This window comes from Saccostrea echinata, unplaced genomic scaffold (assembly GCF_033153115.1).
Source record: "Saccostrea echinata isolate AGI-Se365-2 ecotype Australia unplaced genomic scaffold, CSIRO_AGI_Sech_v1 ptg000016l, whole genome shotgun sequence".
In the NCBI taxonomy this organism is placed as follows: Eukaryota; Metazoa; Mollusca; class Bivalvia; order Ostreida; family Ostreidae; genus Saccostrea; species Saccostrea echinata.
In genome coordinates, this window is record NW_026889765.1 from 9,350,863 (window position 1) to 9,376,266 (window position 25,404).

General features: G+C 33.0%; 2 protein-coding genes across 3 annotated transcripts in view; one reads left to right on the top strand and one right to left on the bottom strand.

Annotated features, from left to right (window-relative positions):
* LOC133188405 (amine sulfotransferase-like) overlaps positions 1 to 25,404 on the top strand; it is a 165,609-nt gene that overhangs the window by 122,004 nt on the left and 18,201 nt on the right. The gene's annotated exons all lie outside the window — the stretch shown is intronic.
* On the bottom strand, positions 6,759 to 10,375 carry LOC133188668 (inositol 2-dehydrogenase-like). Its single transcript, XM_061324171.1, has 7 exons — positions 10,149 to 10,375; positions 9,710 to 9,780; positions 8,184 to 8,292; positions 7,908 to 8,038; positions 7,410 to 7,633; positions 7,084 to 7,249; positions 6,759 to 6,865 (listed from the first exon to the last, which is right to left on the bottom strand). Exons 1-7 carry the CDS (start codon positions 10,373 to 10,375, stop codon positions 6,759 to 6,761), a joined length of 1,035 nt encoding a protein of 344 aa, XP_061180155.1.

Consider the following 25,404-nt stretch of genomic DNA (forward strand, 5'->3'; position numbering starts at 1 on the left):
TATTTCTTTGTTATCAAGGAGGAACTGAATGCATTAATATTGACAGAAGATATTAATTTGTTTAATTAAGAACGGATAATGAATAAGCAATGATCCACTCTGACCAAAAAGGCAATCAAATATAACAAAGCTTACATAGAATGTTGTCATATATAAGAATATATGCTTGAACCAAATGCTTAGATATAGTTGTAACATGAAAGCAAGTTAAGACACCATAGGATATGGCTTATTATTTTTGGGAATGGACCTATTACAAAATGTAGCCTAAAGTTAAGGCTTAAATATCAGATTTGAAGTGCCATTTTCTTTCCTTTGTCTTTGACTTATCCTGAATTTGTCTTCCCTTTAGAGAATACCACGTAAGTTTCTTTCTTACTGAAGAGTTCACATTTTGTACTGTAAAAGGGGGTCTGAGTGCTTAGAATTTTCTGTCCTAGCATTAAAGCTTCTCCATTGCAGTATACACAGCACTGTTAAAGTGTATACGTACTATGAGGAAATCAACAGAAAATTGACCTGCACAAATAGATACCATTCTAAACTGAATTTATTTTTGTAAAGCTACTATTTATTATCACGTAACTTTAATATTAGTTGAAATAACACAGTATACCCCACTCTGTATTGAACATTATTTGACAGGCATGAGATAACCATATAGTGTGTACTGCAAGGAGGCCGTAAACAAATTCCAATATCACAGGGGCGTACACTTTTATAAAATTAAAATTGTTATTGGTTAATTTTTCTACATTATGTTGCAGTTTCTAAAAAGTGCTGCTGCTTTAAATAGAATTTGCATTTCATTTATTTAAATTTCAACTTATGGACCTCAAGTTGAAATATATGTGTGACCTTAACCAAGTATTTTATATTTTTATATTAAGAAATGCTCGCTCTCGATTTCAGGAAAGCAGCAAGACTTTTCAAGTTAAGGGATATTTCCTTTAGTTAAGGGATATTTCCTTTAAACATATTAAAAATTGGTCAAGATCTATTAAGTGTATAACCTTGCGAAAAGGTGATTTAATGAGGCACCTTAAGTTTAAAAGTGCCAACCATGTACATAAAAACACGGTCAAATTAATTGAATACATTCTCTGCATAATGATTAAATAATGTCAATGAACAGTGGTTTCACATCGGTACTAATGATCTATCTAATATCATATCTGTAAATAAGATTCTGTTTAAAAATAAAATTCATCTTTCGCTGTGAAAAAAAATTTACTTGATCCGCCTCTCAATGCATATAAGATGCACCAAATTTTACCACGATGACGTTATGTCAACAAGCTAAGTGCATTGCGATCAGTGACTTGTTTATACCTACAGTAATGGGATTTAAGTAGCGAGAAAATAGAATGCAGTGGCAAATTTTGATATAGTTCATTACTCTTATACAGTTTGATATCGCAAATTATGTCAATACTTGGTATTGTGAGGATATTTTGTATGACGTTACATTAAATATTTTCCGTGTAAATTAGGCCCCGTCCCTTTTATGCCACCTTTACAGTTCTGCGTACAGTCTCACTACCATTGGTAAGCACCGATTAACACAAACATTAACACGGAGAGGAAATTGGTAATTCCAAACCAAGCCAATCCCCAACAAAAAAATGTATGGAGATAACAAACTGTATTCAAGCTCAAACGTCCATTAAACAATACAAATTTTGGAGCAGAGCAAACACAGACCTCTACAACATCGGAGGTGGGATCAGGTGCCATGGAGGAGTGAGATCCCCTGCCAAAAGGTCAAACCCGCCGAGTGCTCCTTGTCATGATCGGGTAATAACGGAAAAATCCGTCCACAGTTCAGTGTGTAAATAATGGTCTAACAGTTTGTATGAAAAACATCAGTCAGCATTTTACTTAATGATAAATTGTATTTGCTGACAAGGTTATTGAATCGACAATAGAACTTACGAAATGACGACTTTAAACGAGACTATTGATATTCTTGTTTTATCAACTTGTTTTTCAATAACTTCCCTCGTTTAAGAAATTGTTCATACGTAGAACATGCTCTTGCGTATCGAATCAATTGAGAGATATAAACCTAATATGCATGTGATGAAGGTATATTGCTGCATAAGTAAGGGAAGTTGAAGATTGAAAAGTTAAAGTCATCACGTTTATCATAAAGCTTGGTTGTTAGATTACCATTAACGTCTTTTTCAAGTAAAATATTCAAATATGAAACAGATTTTTCAGACTCTGTGGTATCTTTTATTTCAAGATCACTGGGATATCAAATGGAAATAACCATTGTTAATTGAGAATACGTTGTCGATATATCTAAATGTCGAGTTGAAGGCCACAAAAAGTGTTTTCTTCTTTTCAAGTACAAGATTTTGAACAAATTCTGCTTCATACGAATACAAAAATAGGTCAGCTAATATCGAAGCGCAGTTAGTACCCATGGGAATTTCTAATAGATCGTTGGAAGACCTGCTCTCCAAGAACCACATAGATATTGCGAATAAGAAACTCAAGCATCTTTTTAATATCAACTTCAAAGTACTTTTGTGTACAATCATAGTGTATTTTTACAAATTAATTTTGCAAATGACCAATAACAAGGTAAGTTAATTTACAAGTTCCATTTTTATTGAATAAAAAAAAAACAGCTGTCAATGATATCAAAAAGCCTGGACTTTAGTTTATCGTGAGGAATGGTTGTATATAAAGTTGAAAAGTCGTAAGTTTTTATGTTGTTGATTTTGGTAAAAGTTTGTGATTTCAAATTTTCCAAAAGTTCCTTGGAATTTTTAAGTATCCACATCTGATTTACGCCACTTCTCGAATATATAGCACAGTACTCCTGAAGTTTCTCCTTCACGACTGTTAATATTTTAGTAAGGAGTAAAGAAAGAGGCTTGGTAGAACATTTACTCGAACCCGCTATGTTTTTTTGTTTGTAAGAAACTTCAAGATTCACATTATTCAAATATGCAGCTAGGTTAAGGACGTCCATAGAAAATACACCTGAAATATTGCACTGAAATGAATACAGTGTTAATATTTTTAGTTTTTATCAATGGGAATCGTGCTATTTGCATTTGTATATATCGGGTTTCTGCTGAGTTCGGCCAAAGCGACATCAAAGCTGTTTGTCACGTGACAGGTTAAAATAGTTTTTATCACGTATCTAAATTTTTTTTCAAAATGAAACAGTATTATATTCTTGATACATATAATTATCGTTTAAGTATGAAATAATTTTGAGAAAAGTCATAATTAGGCGATAAAACGCCCGTAAGATATAGTTCTCGAAGTCAAAATCTCCACAAATTAGATAGGCGTCACGTTGTACTGAAAGGTCATAGATGTCAATGGTCAATTAGAAGTTGTAAAGCTTATCGTTAGAAAATTATATCAAACAGATTTTGACGTTAAATAATATACATTACACAATAAGGTCGGTGGAAATTTAGACATCGACGATATTCTTTTGGTTATGGATGGCCAATTTTTATGTATGAACCTCTAGCAGAGAGAAATAACCAAGAAATATGCCGACAATAGGAGAGGACACCGAAGACGAAGCCGTTGACAACTCGGGACTTACGAGTAAATAGAATGAATAACTAAAGTTGGACTTCGTGAACATATATAAATATGAATTCAACTTCTCTCATTATTTAAATAAACTATATTTAAACAAACCCTGGATATCTTCTATCTGTTCCAGTGAATATCATGTACTAGAAATGCCACTTCTTCAACAGTGTTCAATGGCGCCTTACGCCATTAAGAAGTTCACGACATTCCTACTAGCATGTACTAGATTCTGTGCGACTTTAAAAATACTTGTTGGGCTTTTTTCCGTTTTAAAAAGGTATGTCCTTAAAACATTTTATAGTACAGAAAAAAATCATGATCGGGCATAAACGATCGTTCTGAATGAAGAAAAAGCCCCCGCGTTTGCAGAAGAAAGAGCCTCCTTTCATTTCTCGACTAAGTCCAGGAAATATGAAAAAAGGTCTTCCTAAAACCTTTCTTGTCCACATTTTTGTGCGTCCTAAAGCCACAAATTGTACCTTACTAGCTGTCAATTATCCAATTATCACTTATTTATTTACTAACAGGTTTAATAGACACAACAAATGAGCCGTTTTGTATACGCAACAAGTACTTTTAATCACGACCAAGCAGTAAATCGTACATTGTCTTATTCTCTCAAAATAGCGTAACTATACATGACAAAAAAAAATTAAAGATAATATGGAAGGGCAATTTTAAAATATGAATTTGGATATATTATAAATTTGGAAATCTGATAAAAGAAATAAACAAAAATGTAAGCTGTAAATATTTGGGTAGGTTGTTCCAGAATTGCTAATGCGAATTAACGGTAAAGTTTACACTATATAGAGAGAATGAACTTGTTTGTTACAATCCGGGATTGGGTCTAGTTCACGTTCATCCTGGTGAAGTCATTAAGTTTGTTAATACCATTAGGGCGGAATGACTTTAGCCTGTGCATCCAGAACTTTTCCTTGCCTTTTCTCTGAGCGTCTGTCCATCTTGTATTATGGCCAATAATCACTACTGTCATATGCATGTCCTCCCATTTGTGACCTTCAAGGTTGAAATGTTCCCAAACGGGTTCATTGAGTTTTTTGGTCCTAATGGTAGAACGGTGATTATTGACTCTCCTGCGGAGATCTCCTGTTTCACCAACATACTGTTTGGAGCAAACTTTGCAGCTGATGATATAAATGCAGTTGTCTGTTTGACAGGACAAATCCCCTAGTATTATGTAGCTGCGGCCTGTTACTGGGTGTTAAAGCTGTCTGTGTCAGAGCTGTGCTTACAGAGAAGACATCTTCTGTCAGAGCAAGTTTTAAAGCCCCCGTTAGGTAATGGATTGTCCAATCTGGTTCTTACTACCATGTCCTTTAGGTTCCTCGGGCGTCTGTATGCAGGTATGCAGCCAATGGGGGCTCCTTAAAGACCTCTGCCATTCGTTTTTCTTTGTCCTGAGGAAGGGACAGGTCGTCCCGAGAATTTGACAATTATTATCGTTCGTGTCGTTGGTCATTTTTAGTGCTTTATATAAATTTCCATCCGTGACCTTGTATCTACTTAGTAGATCCGACACTTAGGATATACAGTGTTGTTGGTTTTTTAGTGATATATATATATATATATATATATATATATATATATATATATATATATATATATATATATATATATATATATATATATATATATATATATATATATATATATATATATATATATATATTCATAACTTGTAAAAATCTTTCTCATTGGTTCGTTTGATATCACGTACCAAGGTATGAGAATGCGGATAGACCGAAACATTTTAATTATAAGCATAACGGATAGACCAGAAAATGTACGAAGAAAATCATGTATGAAATATAATCACTTACACGGATTTTTTCCATACAAACCTACAATCAGGACAACTAATTAAAAACTCAAGTAGAAAAATTATTTTCGGGGGAAAAAGATTCATGGTTTATAATCTTATAAACGTATCTTACAGCTAAAGAGGTTGATCAATTCTTAAATTGAAATGGTACGTTTTTCTTTCTTTCTTTCTTTTTTGTGAATATTTTAAGAATGATTAATTGCATTTTCAAATTAAGGGAAATACTGTTCCACTTAAAAGTACAAATTTTGAAATGCAAAGGAAATTGAGATAAGAGAAAATTTAGAAAATTAACCTTAGATTTAGTTTGAAATTTAATTCATTTTAATCGCAAGATAAGTTTATATTTTAAAAGTATGTACACTCTTGCTTTGCACTCATTCCTTTATAGAAATAAATTCCCTAGCTAATGGCGAGAATTAGATATCCTCCATTTATTATACAGGAAATAAATAGTAAGAACATAGAAATGTTATTGGTAAATATCGAGACTTTTTAGCTGTAAAAATGCATTTGCAATCTGTTGAATTTATATGGCCAACTCCTTCCAATATTTACAAATAGAAATCCAAAAACCTACATTGGGGGGGGGGGGGGGGGTACGGTGGATATAAGAAAAAAAATTATTATTCGTCGATCTGATCTTTTACTCCTTGATGCGTGTTATTTACAACACACGTAAAAAAGACATAGTAGATCAGAATCTCAATCATGACATATATTGCTACTTGCATAATCAATGGATTATATACATCGTTTATGGCATTTTAAATGAACAGGGTCTTCAATGCTTCTTTCCTCCTGTAGGTTGTAATATATACTTTCAGTTATATCATCACTCAAAGTTAGAATACATATGTTTAAAGGATTTCTACCTTTGCAGAGGTTGTATTTCCCCTTTACAAAGAATACTAAAGGATAAATAGCACAAAAGATTCTATGCAAGAATTTATAAACATGTTTAATGTTTTGTCTGATTTTCAATAGCAGTGACAGGAAAAATTTCCTAAGAAAAAAAGGAATTGTACATTTCCTTAAATGTTCAAATATGCGAATTTGCAACTTTTTCTATATAAATCCATATAGTTACACAATTGTGCACACATTTATGACATTACTACAAAATCTTTCAAAATATCCAAACTTACTCCTGACCGGTAAACATTTTTCAGTTTATGTATATAAATATTATTTATTCTTTCTTTATAAATTGCTGATATCTGGAAAAAAAGTTTCTGTTATCGATCCTCAAATAGCCAAATCTGGTAAAAATAAGAGACACCGTTATAGTAGACATGAATTATAAATCTTAAAGTTAAATATTGTTAATCATAGTTTTCTATGTAAGGTTTATCACTTTTCCTTGCTGTAGAGACTCCATGGCAGACGCGCATAATCTACTGACATACGTCACTTCCTCTCCTTTAACAATACAGTCAGTTTCTCCTGAAATTTAAAAAAAAAGAAACATTTAGAATGTAAAACAAAGTTATTTGTACAATGAACAAAAAAAAATAATTTTCGGGTATTTATTAACAAAGTCAATGCATATCATTGAAATCTATTCATTTCTTTGAAATCATATTTGCAAAAAAAACACATTTAAAAATTTGAATGGTTTTCCCAAAATTAAAAAAAGTTTTCTTATAGAGGTGTTTTCGGACCTTTGATAACTGCTGCAAAGTGCTCAATTTCATTTCTGTAGGCATCTGTGAACCGCGTAAGAGCTTGCTGCCACATCAGATCAGAATGCATTCCTTTCTCGTCCCATAAGCACAACTGTGATTCTTTTGGATTTTCGATGACAGCACATCCCTTGGTACCTAAAACCTTATTGAATAGAAAACATTACTAAAGCTGAAACACTTAGATTTTTTTAAATTTTCGCTTATATATACTCAGTTGTTTTGGTATAGATCCACTCAATTTGAGGTATTTTTACATTCATTTTCTTTAATAAGGTGAACTTGGCAATAAACACATTTTATACCTCATATCTCTGATCATAACCATAGGGGACTCCTCTGAAGTTTTCGATAAATGCCAATAATCCGCTTGGAAACTTCAGTACTACGTTTACACTATCAAAATCACCACATTCTTTAATCATCGGATTGTGTGCATGACCGAAGGCAAGCACTGATTGTGGTCGCTCTCCTGCCAACCACACTAAAAGATCGAACTCGTGAATTGCGCTGTCGGTTAGAAATCCACCTGTAAATAGAATTATTTCATATATGTTAAAGTTACGTTTGATTAGACATGGATTCGTAAATATTAATTGAACTACAATGCAACTCATGACTGTCTTTTGACAATACCCTTTGAGCTTAGTAATTGTATCAGCGCAGGAAAATGGCATCACTTCAACTTCAGGATGAATATAACAATGACCATTTTATACGAATAGGAGAAATTGGAAATTATTTGGAGCTTAATGTATATCACGATTTACGAATCAGTATTGGAGATTTAATAAAGGCACCACCTGAGGATAAAATGTATTCCTTTGTACATGTAGACGGTAGTTCTCTAGCCGACAGCTTAATTGTTCTTAGAGTGCCTAAGTCACCACAACGAATTTTTTCGTATAATTTCTGTATGCTAACATCGAACCTTCTACAATAAATAGTAATGAATTACTTAATGATTACAATTTCTTCTTATATAATCGAAATTATTTGACTTTTTGTGTAGAACTAAGTCTTAGTTTGTTATATAATGAATCTTATAAAATATGGTTCAATAATTAAGTTCACGTTACTTATCGAATCCGCATTGCAGGGTCTTGTTATTTGTCTTGGCTGCTCTGTAGCAGTCAACTACTTCTTCCTCCGTTAAAGCAAGCGGCTTCTCTGCAAAAACATGCTTCCCTGAAAAGACATTCAATTAAATGGCTAATTTCAGATTTTGTGCTTCTTGATTGATTAGCGTCCTGTAAAGCTTTACGAGGGTCGTTCAATAAATAATGCATAGGATATATAATACTAAATGTAGAAGCATTTAATTTTATTTTTTCACGGTCTAGAAGTACTATTTAAGAATTCATAGTCAGTGGAAAATCTCATGTTTTTCTGCAGTTTTCGCAAAGAAATTCACTTTTGAAGTAAGCATGGTCTCTACGCTGAGCTGAAAACTGTTTAAAAACGGTCTCTAACAAGAAGATGAAAATGAAGGCATAAGTAAAAACCGCGTTTCGTTAAAAAAAAATCGCTGACCAACCAGTATGAAAGATGTGGTTTTGATATCTGGAAAGATAAACCTTTCAAGCTGTACAGTGTTCAGATAGATTAAAAAAATCCAAAAATAAAAAAAAAAGGAATGTAACAAGATCGTTGTTGGACAGGTCGATCAAAATATGTTGGGACACCAAAAATTGTCGATGCTGTTAGCAACATGATATTTGTAAATGGCAGATTTATCTTGAAAGACGTTGGTAAGACACTAGACATTTCATCATCACAGTTTGTAGAGTTTGTAGAGTTTCTGACAAGATAAATATGAATATTAAAATATTTTTATATATGATGGATGGAATATTTCCTTACAGATGACTAAGAGAAAACCTTCGTTTTAAGTTTCAATAGTCTATTAAAAACTAGAAATTATTACAAAGAAGGCATGATAAATTTGGGTGATGGTAGTTAAAACATGGATGCACTTTTTATTGCATAAAAGGAAGAACAATGATAAAAAGAGGAATCAGAGAGAAAGCTGTCATCTTATTATTACAAAGAGAGCAGATCTTCAAAGATGTCATATACAGGTTTTTTTCCCTGAAGTCAAGAGGTCTGATATTTCTTCAGCCTTCACCCAAAGAAAGGACCATCAATGGAAGTTTTTAGGTTAAAATTGCATTGAGGAAAATTCAGTAGCTTTTCTTTGAGGGAAGTCAAAATACGGGCCCTCGAACTAAGTTTTTTGTGTCTGACAACGCTGCTGCAGATATGTTTGAAATATGCAAAGGGAAGTTTGACGAAAGGAACGTTTTCAGAGCTTATAGCCATCCTCTGTATTCGCTTCATCTCAGTCATTTTGAGATTTTCTTATTCCAAAAATACAAGAAACAATCAATGGAAGAAAATACAATTTTAGATATGTCATGGAGAATGCCATTAATGAGTGTCTTTTGAGCATACCTCGTACTTTTCTTAATTTTAGATTGTATTTTGCATTAACTTATTGAACTTGATGTTCACTCTTAAAATGACTTTAAGCTTAATGACACAAACTTTTTTTTAAAAAATTGCCACAATTACCTTATTTTCATAAATATCTTGTATTATTTACCAGAATTTAATGACTTGATGATAAGATCTCCTCTTCCGTGAACAGTAGTGCATATCACAACTGCATCCAGCCTACAATAGAATAACATTGGTATTTATTCCTCGGTTTTCTTCTTTTGATATATTTGACCTTAAAAAAACCAAACCTTCTTGCAGATTATTTATAATCATCTGTCTTTGTCATTCTTATATTTTTGATATATTTTTTCCTGAATTAATCATAATACAAAAAATAATGTCTTTGAATAGGGTCACCTATAGGTGTTTTAAACAGGAATTTGAGAGCTATTTCATAAAATGAAGAAAAAAAAACAGAGCATAGCAAGTTCCTAAATGTTTGCGTCCTTAATTTTTTTTCATATCAAGTATTTATTATTACTATTATTTTATTAAAATGATATTTTTTTTTTCGAGATTTGTCACCTTAATATAATACTCACGTAGGTTTACTAAGAATTTCATCGGTTTCTTCTGGGGAACAGACGACGGTGTCTTTTAAACAATAGTTGTCAATCAAGTTCCGAATTTTTTCAAGCATCGATGGAATGTCAATCAAGTATGCAACTTCAAATGCAGAACTTTGCACTATATGACGTAAATGAATATTTCCAATTCGTCCAAGTCCGAAAACAGCAACTTTCGGACGAAAGTTTTTCCTTTCCGCCATGGTAAATAGCAATGAATTTATTATATCCACTACTGATTCAATACGCTATAGATGTTAAATCAAATCGGTCTGCCCTACTTTTGTGATTTAGATTGTCTTATCTTCCTATGCATTTAAGGCCATATATATAAGTGCATTTTTTCTTACCTAGAGTTTGGCAGGACTAATCAATATTTTTCTTTCGTAAAATCAGTCTTCTTTAAATTAACATAAATATTATATAGATATTTTAGTTTTATTTCATCATTTTTTTGCAAACGATGGATAATTACTTAATCTTTTTTGTAGACTTCTACATTTGGAATGATTGAAAAAGTAAACAAAAGTTCATACCAGTGAAAACATAAGGATCGACTCCTTACTCCATGACTCTAGAACAAATTAAACGCTCTAACCACTGCGCCGCGCGCGCGACTTCTGTATTTTGAATTTAGAAACATTTTGGATATTTAAGCGCTCTTATTGAATTTTAATCAACAACACTAGACCAGAAATTGAAAACTGTACAATAAAATTTATTCAAAGAAAAAAAAAATAGACCGCAGTCTTACACATCTCCTTTATTTAAAAAATACACTAATAACAAGCTAACAACCAAACTTTATAATACACGTAACGACTTCAACTTCTCAATTGTCAACTTTCATACTTATGAAGCAATATACCTATATCACCATATTTATTTCCCAGTTGATTCAAACGTATGTACATGTTCTGCTTATGAGAATTTCTAAACAAAAGCAGGCTAAATACAAATCAGTTATGTTATAAGGGTATCAACAGTCTCATTTGAAAACATTTTTTTGGCAATACCATGGTCGATAAAATGATATTTTATGCAATTACAAACGGTCCTAAGGTCTAATGTTAACTGGGTTTTTTTTATAACAATTTGTTCGGCTATTATTTCCGTTTACGCAATCACGACAAACGATTCATGCTAGACGTGACTGATCGACAGGAGATGTTAACACCTTTATGGCCTCCGATCCCACCTCAGAAGTTTTCAGAGGTCTGTGATTGCTCTGCTTTCAACAACTTCTCGAGCTAACTATCAATTCCCGCCTACATTTTATCCCCATCTAATTCAGTATAAATGGCATTTTTGTCATTAAAACTTTTTTGAATACAAAGAATAGTTCATTACTAATTGATTCATGATGTTAAAACCAGCGTCAAAAGTTTATTCCATTGTTTTACAACTCTTTCCATAAGAAGGGTAGAAAATTTTATCCATTGAAATCAGGCTTTAAAACATTACCGAAATTTCAAATACGCAAGGAAATGGATAAATGACCCTTAAATCTTTCGGTATGTTAAAATTATGTAAAATTCAAAGTATAAGATTGATAAATACATTTTTTCAATTTGCTATCTCGTTAGAAATAGGTTATAAAATGACTAGTTTTACTGGTTTTTGTCTGTAAACATATCTCCCCCCGTGAAGCACAAAAAGATTTGATATGAATATGTGAAATAACAATCCATATAACCTGTAAAAAGGAATTTTTGTTTCACGGGTGGTGATGTTTTAAAAGTATTTTTCGTTGATTTCTATGGTGAAAAACACAAGTTTTACCAAAATTATAGAGTTATCTCTTTTTGTTTTCCCAAATAAGTAATGTTTTTTTCGAAAATTCATATAAATATCTATACAAATATGAAAAATCATTCAAATGTGTTGACTTTTGAAAATTGACTTGGAGGTAGGCGGGAGAACAATACTATCGTTCGCAGTTCTTTGTATTGTTAATGAGGATTTTGAGCATGATTGTTCGCTATCTTTATATTTCACATATATTTTGCCATCGTAATGTGGAATTATATTAATGCATGTTTAGAAATGTTTGTTGGTAAAGTATTCGTGAAATAAATAAATCTTATATGGAGGTAACATTTTCCTTCCGTGTATTAAGATAATCATAATTGTTAGCTTTGAAGATAATATCATCCTAGAACGTGTTACTGCTACTTATGGAAATAAAATTCCTATCAGGAGGGAGAAATGGGATTTTCTAAAGAAAAAAATAAGAATATATAAGGTAATTGATGATTGTAAAACTTTCATGATTCTATCTAATAGTACGCAATATGTATATAAAGAAAAGAGAATCACTGGGAAAAGGAAGGATTTTGAGACCGGAATTTTCGTGAGGTATGCATTTCTGTAGTAAGATATCTATTTATATATATCACGTTTATGATCTTATCTTTCATTATTGATTTTATTCTTTATTCCATATTTATTTTATGAAGTTTTTATTATATATTTTTTTTGTTTCTCAGCTATGTTGAGGAAGGAAATGGAAAATGCGATCTTAGTACCTTCTTAATAGGTATTATTTTTAAAAATCTTTGTAATAAAGTAACTGTATACATTTTGGAAATGTAATAATAGATATCTATAATGGATAAGTTTGTGCTGTTTTCAGTACCAGTTATATCAGCTGTGTGTCACGTGACTGGTATAAAAATGGAATTGTTCAGCTGAATGTAGAAATGGACACTAGTGCAAGGGCATACGCATGTTTTTGGAGAAACAAATGATACATATTAAAAATGATTTACATAGGCTTCCCGTTTGAGCTGTTTTGGAAATACTCGTATTTTTGCCGAAAATGCGTATAATAGCTAAAAAGTCCCAATTCGCTTAAATTCTGTTACGAATAAAAATAATGTTATGCCGACCTGAATCAGCTCGCAGCACTTTTTGAAATACACATGATATAAACAATTTATATTTTATATTACATCTCAAACAGTCTAGTCTATGCCCTTGCACTATTGAGGTTAATCAGGAATACACTTATTGTGTTAGCGATAGTCTTTACATCCTCTCCCATACGAAAATGTCTAGTTGACTGTCAACTAGTCGTCAACTAGCAGTCAACTAGTCGTCAACTGAATGCTCGAAAACAATTGACCACTAGGAGTTGAATGCTTTTCTGAAAAGCTGTCAACGTTTTTTTTTTTGTTTTCTTTTTTTTTTTTTTTACATAAAATGGTCAGTTGACCGTCAAGTGACCGCTTTTCACAGAGTTGACCGTTAGTTGAATGTTAATACTTTGAAAATTTCATGCGAGAAAAGAGTTGTCCATTGTTGAACACTCCGACTTTGTGAGATCTTGCAGAGTTGACTATAGTTGACCACTCAGTGATAGAAAATCTCTCTGACTCTATTTATGTTGGGTTTGATTGATTGATTGTACGTTGTTTTACGCCCCATTCGAGAATTTTTCACTCATATAGAGACGTCACCATATACCGGTGAAGGGCTTTAAATTTTGACCTTTACTCGGGTCCATTGAGCAGTGAGGGATCTTTATCGTGCCAACGTCTGCCGTGACACGGGGCCTCGGTTTTTAAGGTCTCATCCAATGGACCCGTGTGACGGTACATATTGTCGTTTTGTACATATTGTCGTCGGCGACAATATGTACCTACCCTCACTGCACATATTGTCGTCCATCGGTACATATTGTCGCCGGCGACAATATGTACCGAGAGGAGCCTTATTTTCCTCCTGCATAATGGGCGACAAAATGTACAGTCAAGCACCAGCACATATTGTCGTCGGCGACAATATGTACAGTCAATGTCGGCATATATTGTCGTCGATATATTGTTTTAACGAATATTTACTTGAGAAAGGAAAGAGCGGTTGACATACACACACGCACGTACGGAGGGAGACAGACAGCATTACTCGCAGTACCGTAGGGAGAAAATTTTTTGGTCAGAAAATTGTGTCCTGGATTGATGTACATCACTATAATATGTCAAGATAACGTAATTCTTGAGATATCTGATAAATCAGCCTATTCTTTTTTTCTTGTAATATACGTATACTTGGAGATTGAATACATGTATTAGTTTTTCGCTCAGTAATAATGATTATTTGGAAATTATTTTTCGCCTATTTTTATATACATTCATGTGCCGATATAATTGGTGTTGGTGTTGACGTTTTTAGATCACCTGAACTGGAAGTTAAAGTGAACTTTTCTGATCAGATTTTATCTGACCGTCCCTCTGTCTGTTAGCTGTTCACAATTTTAGCTTCTTCTCAAGAACTACTGGGTCAATTTCAATCAAACTTGAAAATTTAGTGACATCTTTTAAATATCTTCTCAAGAACCACTGTGTAAGAAAAGTTGAAACTTATGTGAAAGCTTCATTATGAAGTGTAGATTCAGTTTTATTCAGATCATGTCCCTCGGGGGAAGGGTGTGGCTACAATAGGTGATCATAAGTTTTTCATAGAATATTTAGAAAACATCTTCAAAATCTTTTTTCAAGAACTACTGGGTAAGAAGAGAAGATACTTACAGTGTATGTGAAAACATCATTATATAGCGTATATTGAATTTTGAGGTGCTGACACGAAAAAAATCCCTCACTGCTCAATGACCCTGAGTGCCAAGCATAGGTGTAAATTTGCAGCCCTCCACCGGCAAGAAGTGACGTCTACATACGAATGAAAAGGTCTCGAGATGGACATTATAACAACAAACAAAAATAAAATCATTTTTGTTCAAATCATGACTCCAGGGGTAAGGTGGGCCACAATGGGTGATCAAAGTTTTACATAGGAATATATATAGAAAATCTTTAAAAAATCTTCTCAAAAACCAGACAGATGTACCACCCCCCCCCCTCCCCCCTCCCGGAGGTTTCATTTTTTTTTTATTTTGCTTTGGTAAATTCTGATTGTTGAACTTGTATATACTCTCAATTTAGTCAACAGGTAAAATTTCATAATTAAATAATTTACTTAACATATATGTCGCCTGCGTGGCGAAGTGGTAGGGTATCTGTTCTAGAGTCGCGGAATAAGGAGTTGATCCTTTCGTCGCGGGTTCGAATCCCACTGTGGGGCATGGAGACTGATCCTTCGGATGAGACCGTATAAACCGATATCCCTCACTGTTCAATGGCCCTAAGTGCCGAGCATATCTCAAAATTTGCAGCTCTCCACCGACAAGTGGTGGCGTCTCCATATGAGTGAAAAATTCTCGAGAGGGACGTTAAACAACAAACAAACAAACAATTTAACATATAACTTACAGTAACACACCTTTACATACAAATGACTTTTTTTTTGTTTGTCCAAAAAAAAAAAAAAAAAAAAAAAAAATTCTGAAAAGCCCCCCCCCCCTTCCGTTCTGAAATTTCTGGATCCACCACTGAGGAACAGCAAGAGGCCAGTGATTCGTGATGTTTTTATGGAAGCATCTTCAGGTGGTGCAGATTGAAGTATCTTCATATGAAACCGGGCCTAGGGTAGGATCGCAATTAGCCATCACAGTTTTACATGGGAATATATGGGAAAATTGTTTAAAAATTATCTTCTCAAAAACAACAAAGCAATGATTAGTCATATTTATATGGACCATTGCCGTGCATTGTCATGCGACATGTTCTGATGGACGATAATATGCTCAGTGAGGTAGGTACACATTGTCGCCGGCGACAATATGAACACGGCGACAAAATGTACCGTCACAATCACGCTGCATGAAATAGCATACGTGATACGTCAGTGTGATACACACACCCGTTACATTCACAAAACTACCAAAAAACAACAAAAGAAATCTTTAAACAACAATATATGTGGGGCGACAATATGTACAGTGAGGGTGAGGCACATAATGTCGCCAGCGACAATATGTACATGTGTAACTTTTCAGCCGGCGACAATATGTACCGATGGACGACAATATGTGCAGTGAGGGTAGGTACATATTGTCGCCGACGACAATATGTACAAACGACAATATGTACCGTCACAACCCGCAACTTTCACTTCAAAGTGCCGAGCGCACGGCGAAGGAACAATTGCTACCTATTTTTTATCGACTTAGGTCAGTCGCGGCCGAGATTCGAATTCACGACCTCCCGATCACGTGTTGGGTTTGAAATGACGTTATTATAGATCGGGTTTGAAAATCCATTAATCAAGTAACCGCCATTGTAACGTATGCCAGGGTGTGTTTTGTTAGAAAGTGGAGAATTTTGAATTGAAAAAAGTGTTTTCATAAATGATTCAGCTTGTGCAATCCTATGTAAGTATAAAGTTTAAAGATATTTCTTTCTTTATACTTTATTCTAAAAGATATTAGAAAGACATAATACTGTAGCCAGGATAGGTCCCTACTATTGTGTACTTGTTAAAATATTAAAAGAATTCCGATAACTTGTCGTGCATCAAGTGCTTTGTTGTGTTTCTTGTTGTGTTGTTGGTAAAAATATGCCATTGCTTTAGACTAAGTCTACTTTTTCAGCACAGAAAATAAAGGAGGCATAGCAACTTGAGAGAGTGTGCCAGTTCATTTTATTTTTATGCATTTATACATGTATATAGATGTACATCATTTTAGTAGTCCCATTGTTTGACTTTTCCTACTCAGAGACATGGCAGCTTTTCCAAGCACACATGTACTGCTTGCCTTAGGTTTTCAAAACTCCCTCCATTTTTTTTTAAAAAATGCAACATGCACTGACTAATGGAGTTATAACATTGGTCAACTACAAAGAAAATAGAGGAGCGTTCAACAGTGGTCAACTGCAAAGAAAATAGAGGAGTATTCAACTAGTGGTCAATTACAAAGAAAATAGAGGAGTATTCAACTAATGGTCAGCTATAAAGAAAATAGAGGAGCATTCAATAGTGGTCAACTATATTCAGTTGACTTGTACGCTCCCTCATTTGCATGGAAAAATTTCACATAATGGTCAATTGACGGTCAATTGATCGTCAACGAACCGTCAACTGAATACTCCGATTGAATTCTAATAGTATATATTTTTTTCGTATGGGCTGTTGTTGTGCAGCTTGGTAGATTAGTTGATAATCTACGTAATTGTTTTAATTAAATTATTTCCTTTTAATCTTGATGAGATTTAAACATTGGCGATGGTTTTATATTTATTTAAGCATTTTTGTAATTATTAAACCAATGGATCAACTCCTCTGGATCACTTGTACTGCGTCAAGTAAAGGCTAGTGACGTCATTTATACACAAGATTTGCTTCAAATTACTCGACAGTATTTTTATCAAATGTTGTGATTTTACATGTTTTTATAAATAATTGGTAAAATAAATGAATGCAAGTTGCTATTTACGCATCATCATGTGGTTAAATTGATTTTTCTCGCTTGTTAAATTTTTAAAGACGTCATATTAAAAACTTCCCATACGGTGCTTCACAAATGCGAACTCAGGCCTTCCTTAACGTAGCTGAGTTGCTATTTAAACTCAAAGTATGCTTCAATATATCTAAAAAGAATATAACTGTATCTCAACAGAACTTTGTGAACATCGAGATAACGTTTAGATGTCCTTATATCGCAGCACAGTTAAGGCGTACTTCAAAGAAATCAACAGAATATAAACGTGCGTAAATACATACCTTTTTAAACTGAATTTATTTTTGTAAAGGTACTACCGTATATACTCGCCTATAAGTCGGTCCGCCTGTAAGTCGGTTTTATTTTTGAAACTTATATTAGAGGTATTTACCTTCTAAAATACCAATCTTTTTATAACTCGCCTATAAGTCGGACATAGAGTTTTGGACCATAGTTTAACTCCCAAAAATCCGACTTATAGGCGAGTATATACGGTATATTATCTTATGACTTTAACATTCTTTGAAATAACATTGTATACGCCGCTCTGTACTGAATTTGGTTTGGTCACGTTATATGATAGTCACGTGATAAATGCATGTAATGTGTACTGTATGTAGGTCACAAACAAATTTCAATATCGCAAGGGCATAACCTAGTTAAAATTAAAAATTAAAGTAATAGTTTGTTTCTACATAACTTGTAGTTTATGGAAAGTGCTGCTGCTTTAAATATAATTCGCATTTTATTAGTTTAAATTTCAAGTTATCTGGCTAATGTTGAAAAATGTGTGACCTTTACCAAGTATTTTATGTATTAATTAAATCATGCTATCGATTTCAGGAAAGCAGCAGCACTTTTCAAGTTAAGGAATACTTCCGTTATGTGTATTCAAAAAATGGTCAAGATCTATTAAGTGTATGCCCTTGCGAAAAGGCGATTTAATGAGGCACCTCAGCGTGAAACATGCACACCCTGTAGACAAAAACACGGTAGAATTAATTGAATACATTCTCTCGATATTTTTCAAATAATGGCACTAAACAAACGTTTCAGATTTGTATTAATGGTCTACCTAATATTTGCAAATAATATTCTGTTTAATAATAAAATGCATTTTTCACTGTGAAAAAATTACTTGATCCGCCTCTCACTGCACATAAAATGCGTCAAACTTTACCATGATGACGCATGTCGACAAGTGCATTGCGATCAGTGACTTGTTTATATCTTGCTGTGTGGGATTTAACTAGCGACAAAAATGAATGCAGTGGTAAGTTTTGATGTAGTTCATTACTCTTGTGCAGTTTAGATTCGCAAATTATTTCATTTTCTGTTATTGTGAGGAATTGCTATATTTGTGTGATGTCACAGTAAACTTTTCCCGTATAAATTAGGCCCCGCCCCCTTTATGCAGCCTTAACAGAGCTGCGATTTGGAATATGCAAAATAAAAATTTGACATACTCCTAGTTTTAAATACATAGTAATTTTATTTACGATTTTTGAAAATGTAGAAACGTGAAATGAAGACAAGCAACTGATTTAATCTACTTTTCTGAACAACTATGAGATTCATATTCTAAGATTTAAAAAGGCATTGAGTAGGAAAGGATGTCTATAGAAACGTGGTTTAATTCATATGCAGCAAAATTGCGAGTTATCAAACTTTCAAAAATAAATATTTATGTACATGTATCTTTACGCAGTTTTTTTTTGTATGTTAAAATTCCAAACAAACCACAAAAACGTTTGCATGTTGATATAATATATAAACTGTAGACAATGTTATTTTTTCCCTTTCACAGTATAAAAACTTTGCCTACCTTTATATTCGCCCAGACACAATTGTGTTAAGATATAAGGCTGTCTTTTCACACCGTTTTAAATTCGCCCTCTTCCTAATGAGGCGATAATATTAACACGGAGGTGAAAATATCTCTGTATAAAGTACAATACTAGTGTATATGTAGAATTTTTCTTTGTTAATTTTGTTTGTAAATGTGATACTACACGAGGAATCTTCTACATGTATAAATGTTAGTATGACTTATAGAAGCTTTTTCGTTGTTGAGAAGATCTTTCTAGAGATTTTTTTTTTATCTATGTAATCCTATGAAAACTCTTGACGTTCTATTGCGGCCCTACGCTAGCATGGTTCAATGATAATGATTTGACAAAAAAAGTTATTTCAATACTGCACGTTAATTCTGAAGTGTCAGGGATGAGAAATTTTAATTCATTATAACCATAAAACCATAATTCGTTAAGTACGATAAATTGAAAGGGCCTTGAACTTCATTTGAATAATCTGGGATTTCCTTCACCGAAGTATGTTTTATGTCAAGTTTGGTTGAAACTGGAGACTAATGGTTCTGACGAAAAACCTAAATATTTGAGAATTTTACAGGCGATGGATAAAGAAGCCTCGGCTACAACTAGACAAAAGGACAAAGTTTGATTAGAAAATCCCTAGCTCAGTTGAGCTAAAATATTAAATCATTGTCCATGCAATACATTCTCAAAATTTTCATCTAAAATAAACAGAATATTAATAGGGAAAAACCAACTATCAAATAGGTAATTCAGGCATGAAGAGCTTCTTTTATTTATATCAGAATGCATGTACTGGGTAAGCTTGTTGCTTCCAAATTCCATTAAATCGATTATTCTATGGAAAAAAAAAAAAAAACTTTCGTGAACTTATTTTACAAATGTAAAAGTTTGGAACAAAAACAGATAAAAAGAGTATTTGATATAATCCTAAATTTGTAATATAAGTATTTCTATGTTGGACTTCGTATAAATACTAAAATTGAAAATTCTCCTTTTGTTGAGTTGATAGCAATCTGCTTTCATATGTATCCAATTTTAATGAATCGATTTTATGTCGCAGATTCATTCTGAGGTCAAAGATTAATGCATTGTCTTAAGTTCCGTTTATTGAGATTCAATACTTTGATAAGAAAAAAAAAGGACCAGGTACAAGAAAACTCCCTCATAATGAGACAAATCTTCAAAATTTTAAGAAGATTCAGAAATAATTTAAGAATTTTATGTAGAAGAATATATTACTAGATATTATTGAGCAATAAGGACGTTTTATATTTTTATTTAAGAACCCCTCTACACTGAACACTAAAGAGTTCTGATGCTATGGTATTTTTCTGCAGTTAGAGTGATCTGCTCTTAGATCTTATTTAAAAAAAAAAAATAGAAATTTACAGTATATTACTCAATTTGTAATCAATACAAGAATTTTTAACATTTTAAAAGGCCAAGATAAATTAAATGAACGTGTTACTTACATGTATTTTCTCTACGGAAGTAATTAACTGTGATTTCTATTCACTGATACTGGGTTGTGTTTGAGCATTTTTCCTGGGGGTAAATGCCACGTACCATGCAGTGAAAAATAAATAAATAGGCTCAATATTAACACTTTTATACAATATATTTTTCTCAATGTCCAAAAAACATTTTGCACTGGTGTAGAGAGGGTCCTTAATATTTGATGATGTAAAAATTTGAAAGAAGGAATTTTTATGAATCAGTATTTGATATTGTAAAAATGTGAAGTAAAATCTTCATGAAACATGAGTCTCGACGTGCACAACATAATATATACAGTGCTTGTAATGTTTCAACAGTATCCATCAATCAACATATTCATGTGATATGATTATTCAGCTAGTTTTCACAGGCAATTGACGTCATATTTTTGTTTATCACAGTAAATCAAAAGGTAACTATCGCTGCCATCTTGAATTTTCGTAGGACGATCACATCTTTCTGCCTGGACCTCTGTGATAATAATTCTCTGTCACCGTATACGTTCTGCGGGCAGTCATTTAAAACTTAGCTCAAGGACAGTACTAAGTAAATTAATCTTACAATGAAAAAAAAATGACGTAAGAGGTCATTTTCTTTATGACCGAAATGATATGGCATGGCGCAGACCAATGGCTATAAAGAAGGTCTCTATTTGCTCTCGGGTCCTGGATTAAGGAGTTGATTCCTACGTCGCGGGTTTGATTCCCACTGCGACACGTGAAGAGCGGTTCTTAAAATAAGATTGGAGAAACTGAGGTCCATTGTCGCAGTGGAGGATGCCTCAAAAAGAGACTTATTGCTCTATAGCCGTAAGTACCAGGTAATGGTTAAAATTTGCAACCTTTCATCGTTAAGACATGAGTGAAAATTCCCGAAAGGGCGCAAAGCAATTTACCAACCAAGTTGAACCAACAAACCATTTTCTATAAAGTTAAGGCTTCTAAAGATTTTGGTATATAAAAAAAAAAATGGAAAGTCTAGGTCCAAAAGCCAATATTGTTCAAATCCTCTCAACATTTATATGTGTCCGACTCAATTATTCAAGTATTGTTTAATTCATTACTTGAATTTGGATTGCAGAGGATGGTTTATGGAAAACAATCATGAACATTTGAGTAACTTTCATTGATCAAATGTCAAGGTCAACATGTTCATAATTAATACATAGTAGCAATTTAATGTCCTCACTTCATTTGTATTTAGGATAATATCATTTTTACTTCACAAGTAGAAAGAAACTTTGTAGAAATGAGGTTCCTATAGAGATCATGGGTCACTAAGTGATAGGTCAAATTTCAACAGGTAAAAGTCTTTGATTTCAATGAAGGTCAATTATTGCTGTCAATCTGTCAATCTTGATAAATATATAAAGACTTGATTCGATTTAACGCTTAAATGAATTATATTTAATAAAGTTAGAAAATAGTTAAATATATAAAACGTAAAATTAAGATTCAATTGTAATTGTAATGGAATATCAATATTGAAAGTTCAAGTTAATTTATTTAAGCATACTGTGGAACCTGTTTTGACTTTTTTGTATTATTTTTTTTCATTTTTTAATGAATTTATTTTTGTAATAATTTAATTATGTTTATAAATAGCAGAAGTGATTTGAATGGTATTGTTGTATTTTCTTCCAGAAAGTACTATTTTCTAAATATTGAATAAGAATAATATAGATAAAGCTTATTTTTGTGTAACAAGCATTTTTGTATATTAAGCTAGTTACATTGCCAAAACGAGCGTGAATACTCTCTGGCTTAAAGTTATTCTTTATTTCTACATGGTGTTGTATGTGTTTGAGTTGTTTGCCTCAGTCAAGTATTCTTTAAAATCTGAATGCATTTGCATTCCTTATGCTTTCAGATCTCCTGTATATGTACAGTACAATCCTTCAGCACTCACCTCTTTACAAGGAACAGATACTGGTTTTGACTGTGTAACTGAGGAAATTCTTTACTGTTATAAAATCATTTTCATGTGCTAATATTTTCTATTTATTGTTTTATTCAATGACGAAAACTAAATTATTCTAATTAATTCGTGAAAACGGCACGAATGTAATCATAGTTAAAATATAACTCAAACAGAATGAGATTGGAACTATGATCCCTTGCACTCACTCATTTGGGCCATGTTACGACTGAATGCATGTTTAATAACCATGAGGCATCTGAACATTCTTAATTCACAGCCTTTGAAAAAAAAAAAATCGGTATGCCACGGAAAACAACCCATTTTTCACAGACATGTAAACTGAGTTTATGTTTTGAATTTCTTTGTCTCTGACTCTGTTTCTGAATGTATTAGGACGTGACAAGCTTAAATTACTTAAATTATCAAGAAATAAATGAATGAACAAGTTTTGCTTTGCCCTCCGCAAAAGCTCATTTGAAAAAATGAAGATAACGAACAGTGATCGATCTCAAAAAAATCTATAGACAATACAAATCTGTGAATAGAGCATAAAATACGGAGCCATGGAAATTTCAGAGGTAGGATCAGGTTCCTAGAACGAGTAAGCATCCCCTGCTGACCGGTCACATCCGCCGTGAGCCCTATGTATTGATAGGTGGACGGAACATTCCGCAGTCAAATTCAGTACATAAACAAAGGCCTTGCATGTACAATTGGAATGAAACAAGCTAGCCAAAATGCGATCCAATGATACACTGTAGGTTATATTTGCTAAAAAGGTTATTATAACGACCATAAAACTTACGAAATGCTGACTTAAAACGAGGTTGTTGAAATCCCTGTAATATCAACTTATCTGTCAGTAGCCTGCTTCGGTTTAAAAATTGATCGTACTCGGAGCATGCTCTTGAGCATCGAATAATTTGGGAGATGTAAACACAATATGCAGATGATAGCGGGATATTAATACATAAATACGGAAAATTAACGATGGAAAAGCTCGTCATCGCCTTTGTTATACAATTTAGTTGGCTCTTATCGTCTATAGTCCGTAAAACATCCAACTATGAAACAGATGTGGCAACCAACAGTTTGTTGGAAGACCTGGTCTCCGAAGACTACATAAATATTGTCAATGAGGAACCCCAGCATTCTTTTTACATCAACTTCAGAGTACTTGTGTGTAGAATCAGAGGTATGCAGAGGTTTGTCGAAGTTTTTCTGATACCATGAAGAGATGTATTTTTGGATGCTTTTTCAAATTCAAGTGCCCAAATTTTCAAAATATTCCGCACTCATTTTGGGACTACATTTCGTTCGAATTTTCTCAAACATGCTGCTCGACATATTTTAGAAAGTTCCAAAGTACACACACGTGCAATGAATTTTATTAACATTATTTAATAGATAATTTATTTGTTTTATTTAAATTAACAAGCAAAAAGTTAATTAAGGAAAGATGATACCAAAAAAAAAAAAAAACAAAAAAAAAAAAAAAAAAAAAATCGATGCCTGGAATGGTATATATTTTTGGACCTTTTTTGGTTGTAAATGGTGCGAATGTCAAATTTCTAAAATATCAAGAAATTTTATACTTTCTATAATGTTCTAAATTTTACCTTTTGATTTTATATATATGAGAAGTCCATGATGCATCAGACTTAATTATTTTTTGCATTTTAGCACTGACTTATTTTTGGACATCGGATGTCAAATTTGCTTCATGATAAGTGATAATTTTTTTTTAAAACAAATCAGTACTGAGAGTTTTGATAGGAATCTATGAATTCAATTCCTCGAGAATCAAGTCTATCCTAGTCTCGGAAGCCTTCTGCATTTTGTGGTATGGTTCTTGTCTAAGTGAATTTTGATTAGACTGTAATGCTCCGTGTAAGTCCCCTACAACATGCTAACAAATCCCTAGTATCTGCCAGGATATGTCTCAAAGATGTACGGGTACATTCATCCCATCATCGTAGAGCAATAGCGTGTGTAGGTCTGTTAGAGACCGAAGATACTGGAACCTATTACCTATTCTGTAGTAACACAATACGAACAACATGTGCATCAGTACTAAATGGGGTAAGGAGAGAACATATATCCCGTTCATGTGAGCTGTTCTAACTTTAATTCATCCATGTAGAAAACGCCTGAATCAATTAGACATAGTAGTACCCATGATTTTCTCATCTTTGTTGAAAAACATTTACCGCCAATGAAATTTTCTGTATTTCTGCTCGTTTATGTACCTTCCGTAAATGATGACATGGGGCTGTAACAATCTTTCTTTTGCCAATACTAGAACCCGTAATGCTCTGTTATACCTACCGGTAGCATACAAATATAACACTAGATATAATATGTCCGACACACAACCTATTTTTGAAACGAATTCAAGAATATGAATTATTGACCTATCATTGTAATTAGTGACAAATGAGCAATCGTTATGCAGTGACATGGCTGCTAACACCAGAGAATCTGTAAGGGCTTTCTGAAGAAAAACATTAAAATGACTACACAACAACCTGTCAATTATCTTAAGACTTATGAATATTTCACAATTGTTCAATATCAACAACACTTTCGTACGTTCAATTTCAACGGGTAAAGTTAAATCTAGTCTCTTCTCTGATTCGAC

Bases quoted from the DNA above. Each gene is read 5' to 3' on its own strand.
- LOC133188668 (XM_061324171.1), bottom strand. From the start codon at position 10,375: ATGGCGGAAAGGAAAAACTTTCGTCCGAAAGTTGCTGTTTTCGGACTT. The intron at 8,293-9,709 runs GTAAATAATACA...ATGTCTTTTCAG, and splicing joins CATCAAGTCATTAAATTCTG to GGAAGCATGTTTTTGCAGAG. The intron at 7,634-7,907 runs GTGGTGCCTTTA...TTCTATTTACAG, and splicing joins GGAATACATTTTATCCTCAG to GTGGATTTCTAACCGACAGC.